Genomic DNA, 18,494 nt, shown 5'->3' with positions numbered 1-18,494 from the left:
AGGCTTTGTCAGGGTGGGAAATTGGAAATGTGAATTGGCCCAAGTTGGAGGTAATAATGCATTTAGGTGCATTTAGGAGATGCATGAATACACCACACCAAAAGCTTGAATGTCCTGCAATTATATGCAGTAATGATTTATGTTCACTACTTGGTCCATTGATTTGATGATTAAATCTATGCAAATAAGTTATATGAATTGATAGTTCGCCCCTCTGTTTTCTTATATTTTGTAAATAGGTTATATTGTAACCATGTGTTCAAGCTAATCAAATCAAAGTTTATTTAGCACTGTCCTTTTAGAACCATGAAGGGCGCTCCAATCATTTAAAACAACGCTCATCAAGATCCGTTGCCTACGCCTAATAGTCCTACTCATCATGTATTATGATTATTACAAATAGAAGATTATCACTTATCACCATGGTGCTTGTTTAGTGAAGTTAAGATCAAAACTGAATCAATGTCTCACATAATGATTAATTATTATTTTACATAACAGAACCACATATAATAGCACAGTATAAAAATAGAAAATGTTCTTGAGAAAATAGGCCTATGAGTGGGTATAGGCAGATGTTGCAATTGGAGGATGCGTTGTAATGAGCCCTGTAATGATAGGCTATTCAGTAGGCTACATCTGTCGGTACAAACTTTGACTGATGAAATTATGACATCATTTACATATTTTTTTCCCACTCCCTCACCTAAAAAAAATTACATTACACCACTGCAAGTAAGATCTGTGGTGGGTCTGTAGCCGTGGTGTCTGTATGTTGCATGTGTTCACCGCTGGCTTCATCCATCTGAGCAGTAGCTAAAATGCAACCGTCCCGAGCTCATTATGAACAGGGTAAATAAAGGACCTTGAATGACAGCAGTCCAACTCCTTTCACCTGCTATTTTGATCTGCTTCTGACCACGTTTTAGCCTTCTCCTCCATTTAACATTGTGTCACAGCCAACATTTTGATTATTTTATTGCACCAGCATTGCACTCCAATACATGCACGATTTATGCAATAAAATTAGATATATTGTGGCGCTGTAAACTTTTTAGGGCCTAAGCTACAGAAGGCTACACTACCGGTCAAAAGTTTTAGAACACCTACTCATTCAAGGGTTTTTCTTTATTTTGACTATTTTCTACATTGTAGAATAATAGTGAAGACATCAAAACTATGAAATAACACATATGGAATCATGTAGTAACCAAAAAAGTGTTAAACAAATCAAACATATTTTATATTTGAGATTCTTCAAATAGCCACCCTTTGCCTTGATGACAGCTTTGCACACTCTTGGCATTCTCTCAACCAGCTTCATGAGGTAGTCACCTGGAATGCATTTCAATTAACAGGTGTGCCTTCTTAAAAGTTAATTTGTGGAATTTATTTCCTTCTTAATGCGTTTGAGCCAATCAGTTGTGTTGTGACAGGGTAGGGGGGTATACAGAAGATAGCCCTATTTGGTAAAAGGCCAAGTCCATATTATGGCAAGAACAGCTCAAATAAGCAAAGAGAAACGACAGTCCATCATTACTTTAAGACATGAAGGTCAGTCAATACGGAACATTTCAAGAGCTTTGAAAGTTTCTTCAAGTGCAGTCGCAAAAACCATCAAGCCTATAATGAAACTGGTTCTCATGAGGACCGCCACAGGAATGGAAGACCCAAAGTTATCTCTGCTGCAGAGGATAAGTTCATTAGAGTTACCAGCCTCAGAAATTGCAACCCAAATAAATGCTTCACAGAGTTCAAGTAACAGCATCAACTTTTCAGAGGAGACTTTGTGAATCAGGCCTTCATGATCGAATTGCTTCAAAGAAACCCCTACTAAAGGACACCAATAAGAAGAAGAGACTCGCTTGGGCCAAGAAACATGAGCAATGGTCATTAGACCGGTGGAAATATGTCCTTTGGTCTGGAGTCCAAATTTGAGATTTTTGGTTCCAACCGCCATTTCTTTGTGAGATGCGGTGTGGGTGAACGTATGATCTCTGCATGTGTATTTCCCACCGTAAAGCATGGAGGAGGAGGTGTTATGGTGTGGGGGTGCTTTGCTGGTGACACTGTCTGTGATTTATTTCGAATTCAAGGCTAACTTAACCAGCATGGCTACCACAGCATTCTGCAGCAATACACCATCCCATCTGGTTTGGGCTTAGTGGGACTTTCATTTGTTTTTCAACAGGACAATGACCCAGCACACCTCCAGGCTGTGTAAGGGATATTTGACCAAGAAGGAGAGTGATAGAGTGCTGCATCAGATGACCTGGCCTCCACAATCCCCCGATCTTAACCAAATTGAGATGGTTTGGGATGAGTTGGACCACAGAGTGAAGGAAAAGCAGCCAACAAGTGCTCAGCATATGTGGGAACTCCTTCAAGACTGTTGGAAAAGCGTTCCAATCTCAAATATAAAATATATTTTGATTTATTTAACACTTTTTTGGTTACTACATGATTCCATATGTGTTATTTCATCGTTTTGATATCTTCACTATTATTCTACAATGTAGAAAATAGTCAAAATAAAGAAAAACCCTTGAATGAGTAGGTGTTCTAAAACTTTTGACCGGTAGCGTGTATCTGTCTGCTAATACAGGACTAGTAAAGAACAAAAAAGTACATTTTCTGTTCATTAAAAAATATATATATAAATGTTTTTTATTCTGATTTTTCAGGGGGTGCCCTCAGCACCCCTACTTCCCGTGGCTATGCAGTCTTCTCATTTTGCTGAACCCTTCACTTCTCTTTTGCCTCCTGCTGTTTTATGAAAATCTTTTCTGGTTGGTCTCAGGGAATGTGGAACAGTTAGGAAGCGAGACTTTTAAAACGGAATTGAAAAAATTAGCAGCAAATATGTTGAATGACCAACTAATGAGGAGAGCCTCACAAGTTTGACGAAATTATCATTCAGTCAAATACATCTATTTAGGCCTACTTACTTGTGTAACTCTAAGGACTGCATTACATTGCTGAGACACCACTATAGCCTGGGGTTTGACCCAGGCTGTGTCACAGCCGGACCTGAACGGGAGCCCCATAGGGCAGTGCACAATTGGCCTAGCGCCGTCCGGGTTAGAGGAGGGTTTGGCCGGGGGGCTTCCCTTGGCTCATCGTGCTCTAGTGACTCCTTTGTGGCAGGCCGGGCGCCTGCAAGCTGACTTCGGTCGTCAGTCGAACAGTGTTTCCTCCGACACATTGGTGCAGCTGACTTCTGGGTTAAACGAGCAGTGTCTTAAGAAGCAGCGCGGCATGTCGGGTCATCTTTCGGACCTTCGCCTCTCCCGAGCCCATTGGGGAGTTGCAGGGATGAGACAAGATTGTAACTACCAATTGGATATCATGAAATTGGGGAGAAAAATATGGTCACAAATATATATATATATTTTTAAGAAACACACTTTTTGTGAGTAGTCAACTGTCCTCTGAAGGTTTTGCTGGGATGTAACCTAACACAGCAGGTGTAAAAGAAACGTCTGAAACTAGATCCCCTACATACTGGTCTTGACAAGAGAAAGAAAAACTGTTGAGGGAGGTTCTCTTCTGCACTGTTCAACCAATCCAGTAAATGTGTTACATTGGCCAAATACCACACCTCCTGAGGCCTTATTGCTTAAATAAACAGGGCTGCCAACTTTTGAAGAAAGCTTGGAGTGGGATTTGCCATCGTGATTGGGGTCCTCCTCCCCCAGAAAGATTTTACTGTTTTAAAGCACATTTCCTGCAATTCTATGTATTTTGACATATTTTAGGCCTATGACCGGAGTGGTTTTTAAATCACAGGTCAGGTGTATTCAGGATGATTTGAACATTGAAAGAACACTAAACATTCGACGACTTCTTTACTTTGAGATTAAGAACATCTGCTCTTTTCTTTAAATAGACTGACCAGGTGAATCCAGGTGAAACCTATGATCCCTTATTGATGTCACTTTTTAAATCCACTTCAATCAGTGTAGATGAAGGGGAGGAGACGGGTTAAAGGAGGATTTTTAAGCCTTGAGACAATTGAGACATGGATTGTGTATGTGTGCCATTCAGAGGGTGAATGGGCAAGACAACATATTTAAGTGCCTTTGAACAGGGTATGGTAGTAGGTGCACCAGTTTGTGTCAAGAACTGCAACACTGCAGGGGTTTTCATGCTCACCAGTTTCCCGTGTGTATCAAGAATGGTCCACCACCCAAAGGACATCCAGCCAACTTGACACAACTGTGGGTAGCGTTGGAGTCAACATGGGCCAGCATCCCTGTGGAATGCTTTTGAAACTTTGTAGAGTCCATGCCCCGTTGAATTGAGGTTGTTGTGAGGGCAAAATGGGGGGGACGACTTAATATTAGGAAGGTATCCTTAATGTTTTGGACACTCTGTGTATATAACACTTTTCAAGATACCCAAAGCGTCCACCACCAATGTGTAATGTAGTTTTAGTCTAGTTTTAGTCACAGCCATTTTAATGACATAATAGGCAGCATTTTCTTTATATTAAATAATGACTGTATTAGGCTACCTCTAACTTCATGTGCCACCACTAGTCAGCTATCTACTCCCCCTGTCCCCCCTCCTTACCACCCGGACTTCCTTAAACTATTTACAGCTCTGATTTTCTCCCAATAATAACCGCCAAGGGGGTAACAAACAGTGGTTTCCTAGAAAGGGGAGAATTTGAGTTTATTGCTGTAATCCTATTATTCAACAAATAGCATTAGTTGTTCCTTTTAATTTAAAATTTAAAAAGCAACCGCAACTCGCATTTGTTTGTGCAACATGGATAAATGAATAACAGGGCGCAAGGGAAAATAGAGCTTCTGATGAGATCAACTCAAACATAGCATGACATTATTGTTTCTACTTGAGGTTAGTTACAAGTGAAGTGTCCTGGCTTCGCATCAGTTCAAAAGATTGAGGAGTGACTGAAGAGGCCGCCTGGGAGCTGTGTGGGTTGCCGGGCAGATCTGCCCAATCAGACAGCACAACTGAAAGATGTCAATTCTGCCAATGAGAGGATTGCATGAAATATTCTGCATGCATGCATGCTTGTGATTGGACAAATTAAATTACCATTAGTACCACGTGGAATTCTCATCTTGTCACATTTCCGTTGACTAAAATGAAAAGTAATTTGTAATAGCTAGCATTTTTTTCCAGGACATCTCGTTATCGTCATTCAGTCAGGATTTTTTAAAATTTTTCATCATTCTTATTGTTGACTAAATTAACACTGATCATCACTGGAAGCATTTGCAGGTTATATATGTAAAGTTTCTACCTGCAAATAATACACGTAACATTTCTACCTCAATCACATATCATTAGTAATGAAGGAAAAAAATCCACTAGAGAACAATTTCCCAGTCTGGCCAGCTGTTGTGTCTAGGCTGCATCTCCCTGTTTTAGGATTAGTTCGCGTTCACGAGGTTGACAACATTAGCAACACATTCACATTACAACTCTTCCTCAAGTCCACAACAGTTTTTTGTGAATAAAATGTTTGATATATTTCCTTTAAAAGCCTGTGTTGTGTTCTTATTGTTTTATCATTGATATGTTCTAGGCTATTCTGAGACTTTAAGTTGCCTCAGGTACTACCAGGTGCTAGAATGTCTACCAATGGCATGTCCATCTTTCTGTGAGAAATTAAACTGGTCAATCAAAACATTTATAACATTTTTATAAAGTATTTATAATGTATAAATAGCCCACACTTTAGATGACTTAACTAAGGATTAGTAAATGATTTACAAGGACCTATAGTATATTATATATCTTATGAATGGAGTAATGATACAAAAAATATGAATAAACTATTTACTAATCCATTATAAATAGTTTATTATAATGTGCTACCAATAACAGTATTGATTTTGCTAACAATCTCACAAATTACCCTATTGCCCATTGTAAGAACCAAATAAATTAAATAGATAATAAAATCTCCTGAAGACAAGATGACATTAATCTGCCCCTACCCCCTACCAAATTATTTTTATATTTATTGCCCCCCCTCTAGAATTAAACTTACACTTTTGGGTTCACAATCTGTTTGACAAAATGATTTTCATAGTTACAAATCAGGTCACCCTACCCAACTTCCCTGCTAAAACACAGGTATCAGGTCACCCTAACAAACTTCCCTGCTAAAACATACTGTAGGTATCAGGTCACCCTACCAAACTTCCCTGCTAAAACATACTGTAGGTATCAGGTCACCCTACCAAACTTCCCTGCTAAAACATAGGTATCAGGGCTCCCTACCAAACTTCCCTGCTACAACATTGGTATCAGGTCACCCTACCAAACTTCCCTGCTAAAACATAGGTATCAGGTCACCCTACCAAACTTCCCTGCTAAAACATACTGTAGGTATCAGGTCACCCTACCAAACTTCCCTGCTAAAACATAGGTATCAGGGCTCCCTACCAAACTTCCCTGCTAAAACATTGGTATCAGGGCTCCCTACCAAACTTCCCTGCTAAAACATACTGTAGGTATCAGGTCACCCTACCAAACTTCCCTGCTAAAACATACTGTAGGTATCAGGTCACCCTACCAAACTTCCCTGCTAAAACATAGGTATCAGGGCTCCCTACCAAACTTCCCTGCTAAAACATAGGTATCAGGTCTCCCTACCAAACTTCCCTGCTAAAACATAGGTATCAGGTCACCCTACCAAACTTCCCTGCTTAAACATATGTATCAGGTCTCCCTACCAAAGTTCCCTGCTAAAACATAGGTCAGCTTCCTTTTCGTTGTCACAACCCCCTATAGCAGGGGTACTCAATTACTATTGGAGAAGGTCCGGTCACACAAAATTCCTAGATGGCAAAGGTCCAGATGGATACGGTCATTTATCGGAGTAGTAACAAACAATCACATCTTTACCCATGCAACCCCAAACTGTCGAAGCTGTTCACAGCTCTCTTGTTGGCGGAGAGAAGACGCTGCCATTTTAAAGCTAATTTCTTATGTGTGTTCAGATGATACCTGAGTGTCTCAACAAATTCAATGGGGGCCCCCTGGGGGTCGAGGCCCCTGGGCTTGATAACTAAGATAGCTGGTTAGCCTAACTTACCAATCTAGCTAACGTGGCCAGTAGTTAATCAACTGGACATTTCTGACAGCTAATAAATTGCTCTCTAAGGTCTTTCATTGAATATCATAAGAAGAGGAAAAATTGTCATGCACTACCAAATTAATTGCACCTTGTGCAGCCATTTTACTAATAGAACTCTCAACAGTAAGTTGAAAGTCTGACAGAGTTCCTTTTTTCTTTTTTAAGTCGGGACCCGCGGTCCGTATTGACCCCATTCTGGGTTCGGATCGGGACCGCGGTCCGCCAGTTGAGTATGGCAACCTTAAGAGTTTAGCCTACTAAATGCCAAACACCAAACGAGGGGACTAATGCAAGTGTGGATTAAATCAACATTAGTACATGCTGTTCAAACGCAGCATTCTGCAATAGGGACGGGAGTAACAGCAATCTAATTTGTTGACTACGTTGCACAAGAGAACAGCGCTACCATGTTGCTCTTTTTAATGTTTTATAAACTCAGCGGAGAAAGAATGTTCACTTGGGGTTGTTTGGGGTACTTTTGGGTACCTGTTTGGGGTTGTTTGGGGTACTTTTGAGTACCTGTTTGGGGTTGTTTGGGGTACTTTTGGTTACCTGTTTGGGATTGTTTAGGGTTGTTTGGGGTAGGCCTACCTGTTTGGGGTTGTTTGGGGTGATTAAGAGGACCCGGTAACAATGTTTGTGGGGTTCATATTCACTTTCTTTACATGTAGTTACACTACGTACTGTTTCACTTTAAATGACTATTATGCATCTTGCACTCTTACTTGTCCGACACCGGTTACATCCTGAGGACTAGACTCCAACTGAACAAACAAACAACTCCCCTTTCATATCACGTTCTTAGGCTGGTTCCTCTCAACATCTATTCCTCTACACCGGTGGTTCTCAACCCTGGTCCTGGGGACCCAAAAGTGTGGACCCCTTTGGGTCCCCAGGACCAGGATTGAGAACCACTGCTCTACACTCATCCAAAAGCTGTGGGATTGTATGTTTAAGGGCCACACATAAGAGAAGAACAGATGTGTTTGTTAAGAGCCATGTTGTAATATCCATCTTGCTAAATACACTACAAGTCAACATTTTTAGAACTCCTACTCATTCAAGTGGTTTTTCTTTATTTGGACTATTTTCTACATTGTAGAATAATAGTGAAGACATCAAAACTATGAAATAACACATATGGAATCATGTAGTAACCAAAAAAAGTGTTAAACAAATCAAAATATATTTTATATTTGAGATTCTTCAAATAGCCACCCTTTGCCTTGATGACAGCTTTGCACACTCTTGGCATTCTCTCAACCAGCTTCATGAGGTAGTCACCTGGAATGCAATTACATTAACAGGTGTGCCTTCTTAAAAGTTAATTTGTGGAATTTCTTTCCTTCTTAATGCGTTTGAGCCAATCAGTTGTGTTGTGACAAGGTATTTGGTATTTGGTATTTTATTAGGATCCCCATTAGCTGTTGCAAAAGTAGCAGCTACTCTTCCTGGGGTCCACAAAAAACATGAAACATGACATAATACAGAACATTAATAGACAAGAACAGCTCAAGGACAGAACTACATACATTTTTTTTGCCTACATATCAATACATACACACAAACTATCTAGGTCAAAAAGGGGAGAGGCGTTGTGCCGTGACGTGTTGCTTTATCTGTCTTTTGAAACCAGGTTTGCTGTTTATTTGAGCAATATGAGATGGAACGGAGTTCCATGCAATAATGGCTCTATATAATACTGTACGCTTTCTTGAATTTGTTCTGGATTTGGGGATTGTGAAAAGACCCCTGGTGGCATGTCTGGTGGGGTAAGTGTGTGTGTCAGAGCTGTGTGTAAATTGACTATGCAAACAATTTGGGATTTTCAACACATTAATGTTTCTTATAAAAAGAAGAGGTGATGCACTCAGTCTCTCCTCAACTCTTAGCTAAGAGAGACTGGCATGCATAGTATTTATATCAGCCCTCTGATTACAATGAAGAGCAAGACGTGCCGCTCTGTTTTGGGCCAGCTGCAGCTTAACTAGGTCTTTCCTTGCAGCACTGGACCACACGACTGGACAATAATCAAGATTAGACAAAACTAGAGCCTGCAGAACTTGCTTTGTGGAGAGTGTTTTCAAAAAAGCAGAGCATCTCTTTATTACGGACAGACCTCTCCCCATCTTTACAACCATTGACTCTATATGTTTTGACCATGATAGTTTACAATCTAAGGTAACGCTAAGTAATTTTGTCTCCTCAACTTGTTCAACAGCCACACCATTCATTACCAGATTCAGCTGATGTCTAGAATTTAGGGAATGATTTGTACCAAATACAATGCTCTTAGTTTTAGAGATGTTCAGGACCAGTTTATTACTGGCCACCCATTCCAAAACAGACTGCAACTCTTTGTTAAGGGTTTCAGTGACTTCATTAGCTGTGGTTGCTGATGCGTATATGATGCGTATATGGTTGAATCATCAGCATACATGGACACATGGACAATGAGCCTGTCATAGCGGATGTAAGCAATGCCCCCACGCGCTCTGGCAGTTTTCATGTCTGGGATAAGTTCTGTCCTCTTCTGGCGCACAGCTTCAGGATAGTCCTCGTTGAGAAAGAAATATGTTGGCTCTTTCCAGAATAGCTACCTTGTCCTTGAACCTCAGGAACTTGACCACTATCGGCATGGGCCGGTCACCTGGGCCGGTGGTGGGTTTTCCAGTCCTGTGGGCGCGCTCCACCTCAATCTTCCTGTGGTCTATCTTCAATTTCTCAGAGATCATTTCCCTCACTTTGTCCTCAGACATCCGTCCAGGTTTCATGTGCTTGTAGAACTATTTTTGTTTGTTTAAAAGATCCTTCACGTGTGATAGAGAGACACCACTGTCCTCGACAATGGTACTCCCGCCGGCTTTGGTCTTTGTCATGGTAGCTGGCAACGTAGGTTACGCTGTTACTCCTCGCAGTTCCAGAAAGGGCAAGTCATAGGGAAGATTGAAAACAACAAACAGCAGGGATCTAGACAGCAACAAACCCGGGACAATCCGCGGTCCCAGCCACAATGGCTAACCGCGTTGCGGGCTGCGTTCAAGCCCTCAACTAGAAAGCCCCGCTAGCTTGATATGCTGTTAGCTAGCAGCTAGTCTAGCTGCAACGCCAAATAGCTCCTGAGACCCATCCTTGGTCGGCAGGATCACTGTACAGAGACTAGCAATCCCAGCAACTGATGCCAACTGTGTCGCGGGATCCAAACTAAAAAGTTAGCTAGCTACTAAGAACTTCCCAATACACTTTCAAAACAACAAACTTTTCAAAACAACAAATCCGAAGGGGGTATACAGAAGATAGCCCTATTTAGTAAAAGACCAAGTCCATATTATGGCAAGAACAGCTCAAATAAGCAAAGAGAAACGACAATCCATCATTACTTTAAGACATGAAGGTCAGTCAATATGGAACATTTCAAGAACTTTGAAAGTTTCTTCAAGTGCAGTCGCAAAAACCATCAAGCGCTATGATGAAACTGGCTCTCATGAGGTCCACAACAGGAATGGAAGACCCAGAGCTACCTCTGCTGCAGAGGATAAGTTCATTAGAGTTACCAGCCTCAGAAATTGCAGCCCAAATAAATGCTTCACAGAGTTCAGGTAACAGACGCATCACAACATCAACTGTTCAGAGGAGACTTTGTGAATCAGGCATTCATGATCGAATTGCTTCAAAGAAACCCCTACTAAAGGACACCAATAAGAAGAAGAGACTTGCTTGGTCCAAGAAACATGAGCAATGGACATTAGACCGGTGGAAATGTGTCCTTTGGTCTGGAGTCCAAATTGGAAATTTTTGTTTCCAACCGCCGTGTCTTTCTGAGACGCGGTGTGGGTGAACGGATGATCTTTGCATGTGTATTTCCCACCGTAAAGCATGGAGGAGGAGGTGTTATGGTGTGGGGGTGCTTTGCTGGTGACACTGTCTGTGATTTATTTAGAATTCAAGGCACACTTAACCAGCATGGCTACCACAGCATTCTGCAGCGATACGCCATCCCATCTGGTTTGGGCTTAGTGGGACTTTCATTTGTTTTTCAACAGGACAATGACCCAACACACCTCCAGGCTGTGTAAGGCCTATTTGACCAATAATGAGAGTGATGGAGTGCTGCATTAGATGACCTGGCCTCCACAATCCCCCTACCTCAACCAAATTGAGATAAATTGAGATGGTTTAAAATTAGTCGGACCGCAGAGTGAAGGAAAAGCAGCCAACAAGTGCTCAGCGTATGTGGGAACTCCCTCAAGACTGGAAAAAAGCATTCCAGGTGAAACTGGTTGAGAGAATGCCAAGAGTGTGCAAAGCTGTCATCAAAGCAAAGGGTGGCTATTTGAAGAATCTCAAATATAAAATATATTTTGATTTGTTTAACACTATTTTGGTTACTACATGATTCCGTATGTGTTATTTCATCATTTTGATGTCTTCACTGTTATTCTACAATGTAGAAAATAGTAAAAAATAAAGAAAAACCCTTGAATGAGTAGGTGTTCTAAAACCTTTGACCGCTGGTGGATCTCTTTTGTACCATACACAGTGAATGCCATTGAGTTATATATGGAAAGTTCACCATTGTGACTATTGGGCCAAACGAGAAGACGATTGTAGAGAAAGATTGTGTGGAAGACGGTCGGGAAAAACTCCTGTTCCTAGTCATTAGAGCAACAGTGAATACTGAGAAAGCTCACTATGCTAATATATAACCATTGAATCTTGGTTGTGTTTTCGGGTAGAAGAGCTGATATATACTAACCATCTATTGACTCAGTGGTTCCTGTGGTTCTATGGCCAATTCTGATCATCCCCTGTAGCTCAGTTGGTAGAGCATGGCGCTTGCAATGCCAGGGTTTTCAGTATGAAAAATGCATGTACTCACTAACTGTAAGTCGCTCTGGATAAGAGTGTCTGCTAAATTACTAAAATGTAAATAATTGGAAACAGAGCTGATCTGATTGGTCAAAAGACCAATTATTTTTTTTAAAGATCAGAATGTGTCTGCCTGTGTAAATGCAGCCTAAGTGTCCTTGTGGTTGTGAAGGCTTGGTTACTATATAATCAATACTACTATTGACTGTGTCTGTGTGTGCTATGTGTGTTCCTGTTTGGGGTAGAAGATCTGCGGGGCGTGACGATAGTAGAGCTGATAAAGAAGGAAGGCAGCACCTTGGGCCTCACCATCTCTGGAGGAACAGACAAGGATGGAAAGCCCCGTGTCTCTAACCTACGTCCGGGGGGTCTGGCTGCCAGGTGAGATTTCTTTTTTTGTGAACATTGATGTATTTACTTTTTTTTGTGTGAAAGTATTTCATGAGGGTATGAGATATGCAAGCAATTAATTTTTTTATTTTATTGAACCTTTATTTAACTGCCAAGCAAGCAAACACATCAAGAGAGAAGAGAGAGAGAGGGGTCAACCCTGACTTGAGATTTCTTGACCAGAACACAGGCAAACCCTGCCATAGGCTGCTGGCCCCTATACGGAGGACAGTACTACATGTTCTCTGCCTAGAATAGGCTAGAAATCTTTATTGCCCATTAAACATACACTGAGTGTACAAAACATTAGGAACACCTGCCCTTTCCATGACACAGACTGACCAGATGAATCCATGTGAAAGCTATGATCCCTTATTGATGTCACCTGTTAAATCCACTTCGGTGCAACTCAATATTAGTTTTGTACAGTCCAGTGTATATTTCATAAAAGGAAAATTGTCCTTCAGTTCTGCCAGACCTCCATCGCCTCATGCTTACTCAATGTGGATGGATGCAGACGTCATCTTCCCTTCCTAGTGCCTAGACCTCCATCCCCTCAGCCACCATTCACAGCCTCTGACCCATGCTGAGTCCCAAATGGCACCCTTTCCCCTACATAGCACACTACTGTACTATGGGCCCTGGTCAAACGTAGTGCCCTACATAGGAAATAAGGTGCCATTTGGTATGAAACCGTAGTCACGCTGTATCAGCCAATCAGGCCCTGATGTAGGAGGAACCACCTGACGTTTCATTTCACTAGGGGCAGATTTCCAAAACGAGGGATCCGTCCCAAATAGCATCCTATCCCCCACACAGGGCTCTGGTCCAAAGCAGTGCACTATATAGTGAATAGGGTGTCATTTGAGACAATATCTAAGGACTTTGGATGATGATGCTAAATATAGGCACCGAGTCTTGGTCTTCGGGCATTATGGGCTTGGGCTACTGACTGACCTGTTAAGGCTTTTAAAGAAGGCTTTCGACCCACGGAGACTTACAGTTGAGCTGCTCTGCAAGTTGTACTTGACGTGCTTTAGCCTTAGCTGGACCATTTATTTAGAAGTGGCTTTTTATCCAAAGCCGTCTGATTCTGAATAAAGAAAGTGGGACATGTAAAAGTCTCAATTTTACTCATGACTGGCATATTTAATGCCGATACTATATTAGCTGAATTTGCAATGTACCGACAAAGCAGTATTAATTCTATACGTGTGTGTAGTCTCGCTTGTCAGGCTCATGGTGGTTCACAGTAGCTGTGTTTAGACACTAATGTGTGAGACTCCTGTATTGCAGTATAATAGCCAGTTGGCATTGGAGATCTGTCACCATGTGTATCTGGAGATCTGTCACCATGTGTATCTGGAGATCTGTCACCATGTGTATCTGGAGATCTGTCACCATGTGTATCTGGAGATCTGTCACCATGTGTATCTGGAGATCTGTCACCATGTGTATCTGGCATCACTTTAATGCCGGTGGGTGAGCGAGAAGTTCTCATTTAGGAGTAGCATCAAAGGAGCTTTCTTTATGTTTCCATTTCCAACATTTACATTTACATTTACGCCATTTAGCAGACGCTCTTATCCAGAGCGACTTACAAATTGGTGCATTCAACTTATGATAGCCAGTGGGACAACCACCTTTAAAAAAAAAAAATACATTTTTTTTATGGGGGGTGGTGGAAGAAGGATTACTTTTATACTATTCCAGGTATTCCTTAAAGAGGTAGGGGTTTCAAGTGTCTCCGGAAGGTGGTCAGTGACTCCGCTGTCCTGGCGTCGTGGGGGAGCTTGTTCCACCATTGGGGTGCCAGAGCAGCGAATAGCTTTGACTGGGCTGAGCGGGAACTGTGCTTCCGTAGAGGTAGGGGAGCTAGCAGGCCAGAGGTGGATGAAAGTAGTGCCCTCGTCTGGGTGTAGGGTCTGATCAGATTATTATTCTCTATACAGTAGGTAGAACTACTTCCGAGTGGCGCAGTGGTCTGTGCCACTAGAGATCCTGGTTCGAATCCAGGCTCTGTCGTAGCCGGCCGTGCGGCGGCGAACAATTGGCCCAGGGTAGGGGAGGGAATGGCCGGCAGGGATGTAGCTCAGTTGGTAGAGCATGATGTTTGCAACGCCATGGTTGTGGGTTCGATTCCCACGGGGGGCCAGTATTTAAAAAATTATGTATGCACTCACTAACTGTAAGTCGCTCTGGATAAGAGTGTCTGCTAAATGATGTAAATGTAACTATATTTCAAACATGTCCTTTATTTTTTTGAACAGTAGCAGAGGAGAGGGCTTTGCAACATGTGGTATTTGATTGACATTCTCTACTTGTTGACAAGCTCTCTTCCATTAAAACTCTCTTTCTACCTACCGCTCTACCTCACAATCCTATTATAAGAAACACAACATCAAAAACCATTTTCCGGTGGAGTCTGCCTTCAATACTTCAAACCAAAAGTTATCTATCTGGCACTCACTCACAACCAACAAGGAACGCATCGATTAACTCTGTCTGGTGGATGGGCCAAAAATAAAAAATATAACTCTGTCTGGTCCTATCCGTTTGTCTGTGTGGAACTTGCAACCAGAATGTTGTGTTGTAGAATATAATGGAACAAGAATGTTGTGTTGTAGAATATAATGGAACAAGAATGTTGTGTTGTAGAATATAATGGAACCAGAATGTTGTGTTGTAGAATATAATGGAACCAGAATCTTGTGTTGTAGAATATAATGGAAGCAGAATGTTGTGTTGTAGAATATAATGGAACCAGAATGTTGTGTTGTAGAATATAATGGAACCAGAATGTTGTGTTGTAGAATATAATGGAAGCAGAATGTTGTGTTGTAGAATATATGAAATAGAAAGCTTGTCCTGAAATGTGTTTTCTCCCTGGAGCGAGGAGACTGCTGCTGAGTTGGTAATATATTTTTGTCAGGCATCATTGTGCCAAATTGCCGAGGCCCAAGGGTGTGTGTGTGTGTGTGTGTGTGTGTGTGTGTGTGTGTGTGTGTGTGTGTGTGTGTGTGTGTGTGTGTGTGTGCGTGTATGTGCCCAAGGGGGAGAGAAAATAAATAACATTCCTAATTACCATCTAAATGAACATATGTTGACTCTCTGTAGAAAGCCACGTAGAAGACATACAGAAGACAACAAATCTTATTTTATAGTTGCCATACTACAGAGTTTGATTGTTATTGATTATGAAAGTATTGATTTGAAATTATATATAGGATTGTAGATTTGAACCAACGCCATGTTATTTATCTGTCGTTGATCCTGAAGCCTAAAGGTTTAATGAAAGGCAGGATCTATGAATATCATAATGATAATACTGTATGTCTTTATGATCCTGTCTAATAGGAGTGATCAGTTGAACGTCGGCGACTACATAAAGTCAGTGAATGGTATCAACCTGACCAAGCTGAGACATGAAGAGATCATCAGTCTGTTGAAGAACGTGGGAGAACGAGTGGTGCTGGAAGTAGAGTACGAACTGCCTCCTTCAGGTACGAGCAGGTTCATTTGATTGATAGATGGTTGATTGGTGGAGGCTTTCTCTTTTTCTTAGTCTAGGCCCCAGTTATCAGGTACAACAGGCCCCAGTTATCAGGTACAACAGGCCCCAGTTATCAGGTACAACAGGCCCCAGTTATCAGGTACAACAGGCCCCAGTTATCAGGTACTACAGGCCCCAGTTATCAGGTACAACAGGCCCCAGTTATCAGGTACCACAGGTCCCAGTTATCAGGTACAACAGGCCCCAGTTATCAGGTACAACAGGCCCCAGTTATCAGGTACCACAGGTCCCAGTTATCAGGTACAACAGGCCCCAGTTATCAGGTACTACAGGCCCAAGTTATCAGGTACAACAGGCCCCAGTTATCAGGTACAACAGGCCCCAGTTATCAGGTAAAACAGGGCCCAGTTATCAGGTACTACAGGTCCCAGTTATCAGGTACTATAGGCCCCAGTTATCAGGTACTACAGGCCCCAGTTATCAGGTAAAACAGGGCCCAGTTATCAGGTACTACAGGTCCCAGTTATCAGGTACTACAGGCCCCAGTTATCAGGTACTACAGGCCCCAGTTATCAGGTACTACAGGCCCCAGTTATCAGGTACAACAGCTCCAGTTATCAGGTACAACAGGCCCCAGTTATCAGGTACAACAGGCCCCAGTTATCAGGTACAACAGGCCCCAGTTATCAGGTACAACAGGCCCCAGTTATCAGGTACAACAGGCCCCAGTTATCAGGTAAAACAGGGCCCAGTTATCAGGTACAACAGGCCCCAGTTATCAGGTACAACAGGCCCCAGTTATCAGGTACAACAGGCCCCAGTTATCAGGTACAACAGGCCCCAGTTATCAGGTACAACAGGCCCCAGTTATCAGGTACTACAGGCCCAAGTTATCAGGTACAACAGGCCCCAGTTATCAGGTACAACAGGCCCCAGTTATCAGGTACAACAGAGAGAGAAAGAGGTACAGAGAAGTGCAGAATGGTACAGGAAGTGAGAGGCATATGAATGATGTCACTGCCGTTAAATCACAGGTTTTACTGGGCTCGTTCCCAGTAACCGACGGACAGCAATGATAAATAGACAGAACATTATTACAAATCTGTGAGGTCAGGCAGAATCGGTTAGGCTTGTAAAGTTCAAGTGGCTGTGTTTAAATGTCTGTTTTACTAGAATGGCAGATCGGGGAACACACAGAGATGTCTTACTTGCAACCCTGATATCATACTGGCAGAGCACGTGACCTGAGCAGGTAAAACCCTAGGCTGTAGCGGATAACTGGGGCCTGTAGTTCTTGACAACTGGGGCCAAATTACAGATTTGTAATAATGTTCTGTCTATTTATCATTGCTGTCCGTCGGTTACTGGGAACGAGCCCAGTAAAACCTTCGATTTAACGGCAGTGACATCATTCATATGCCTCTCACTTCCTGGACCATTCTCTGTACCTCTCACTCTCTCCTTATCCCTCTTGCTCTCTCTTTCTCTCCCGCTAATCTCTCTCTCTCTCTCTCTCTCTCTCTCTCTCTCTCTCTCTCTCTCTCTCTCTCTCTCTCTCTCTCTCTCTCTCTCTCTCTCTCTCTCTCTCTCTCTCTCTCTCCCTCCCTCTCTCCCCTCCAGCACCAGACAGTACATCAGGTGTGATTTCCAAGACAATCGAGATATGTTTGCAAAAAGAAGGGACCAGCTTCGGCTTCGTCATGAGAGGTACTGGACTATGCATTCATTACACAGGGTTGCGTCCCAAATTGCACCCTATTCCCTATGTAGTGCACTACTTTTGACCAGGGCCATAGAGCTCTCGTCAAGAGTATTGCACTTTGTAAGGATACGATATGATACAATATACTTTATTGTCCCCGAGGGGAAATTTGACTTGGACAATAAAGTGTGCTGCTGCTTCCACATAAATACATAGAATCAATTGACACAACATACATAGAATATCACCCCGACATACACCCCACTCCCCACCCACACAAAATGGTGTCCTTTGGGACATAGCCTATGCAATCATTAAACAGATCCTGGCACCTGTTTCCTCTTGTCCTCTACTGGTTCATTTGATTATGTTCCAGTCACAGTTGACCCATAAAGAAGCACACTCAAAAAGCTAGCCTCAGCAGTCTCAACAGTCTCCCCCAATTGGAATAGCTAATTTCCTAACAATGCCATCCACAGCCCATATAAAAGACTGAGTCATTTAGGCCGTAGGGAAATCAATCCAAGATGAACTGCACAGTTAGCATGGAAGATTCTTTTTAGCTGTTAGTGTCAGAAAGCATTAAGCGAAACAGAGTAAAATAAATAATAGGACTACATGTTCCGATACTTCGACACATAGCTACCTTTTATTGGTTGACAATGTTTTTATGCAGATGTTTGTTAGGTAAATGCCCTATTAAAAGTGATGTGAGACTGTATTACCAAAAAACCACTTCCTCAAGTGGTCTGTTTTATGTGACGTTTCAGGGGGCTCACACGAAGACTGGAACAAATCACGCCCCCTAGTGGTGACATACGTCAGACCGGGAGGTCCTGCAGACAGGTATGGTGGAACGCCTGAGTCCATGGCTACTTCCCAAATGACACTCTATTCCC

The 18,494-nt window shown here is 42.2% G+C and overlaps 1 protein-coding gene across 1 annotated transcript in view; it reads left to right on the top strand.

Annotated features, from left to right (window-relative positions):
- The window catches only part of LOC121578813 (glutamate receptor-interacting protein 2-like), a 189,980-nt gene that overhangs the window by 54,205 nt on the left and 117,281 nt on the right, over window positions 1–18,494 (top strand). Inside the window, exons 3-6 of the mRNA XM_045224103.1 lie at window positions 12,235–12,370; window positions 15,737–15,882; window positions 17,514–17,600; window positions 18,366–18,441. Of these exons, the coding sequence (XP_045080038.1) occupies window positions 12,235–12,370; window positions 15,737–15,882; window positions 17,514–17,600; window positions 18,366–18,441 (445 nt within the window). The remainder of the gene's footprint in view (window positions 1–12,234; window positions 12,371–15,736; window positions 15,883–17,513; window positions 17,601–18,365; window positions 18,442–18,494) is intronic.

Source organism: Coregonus clupeaformis, chromosome 12 (assembly GCF_020615455.1).
Source record: "Coregonus clupeaformis isolate EN_2021a chromosome 12, ASM2061545v1, whole genome shotgun sequence".
Classification (NCBI taxonomy): domain Eukaryota; kingdom Metazoa; phylum Chordata; class Actinopteri; order Salmoniformes; family Salmonidae; genus Coregonus; species Coregonus clupeaformis.
The sequence above is the reverse complement of the archived record's forward strand: the minus strand, read 5'-3'. Positions and strand labels throughout refer to the sequence as shown.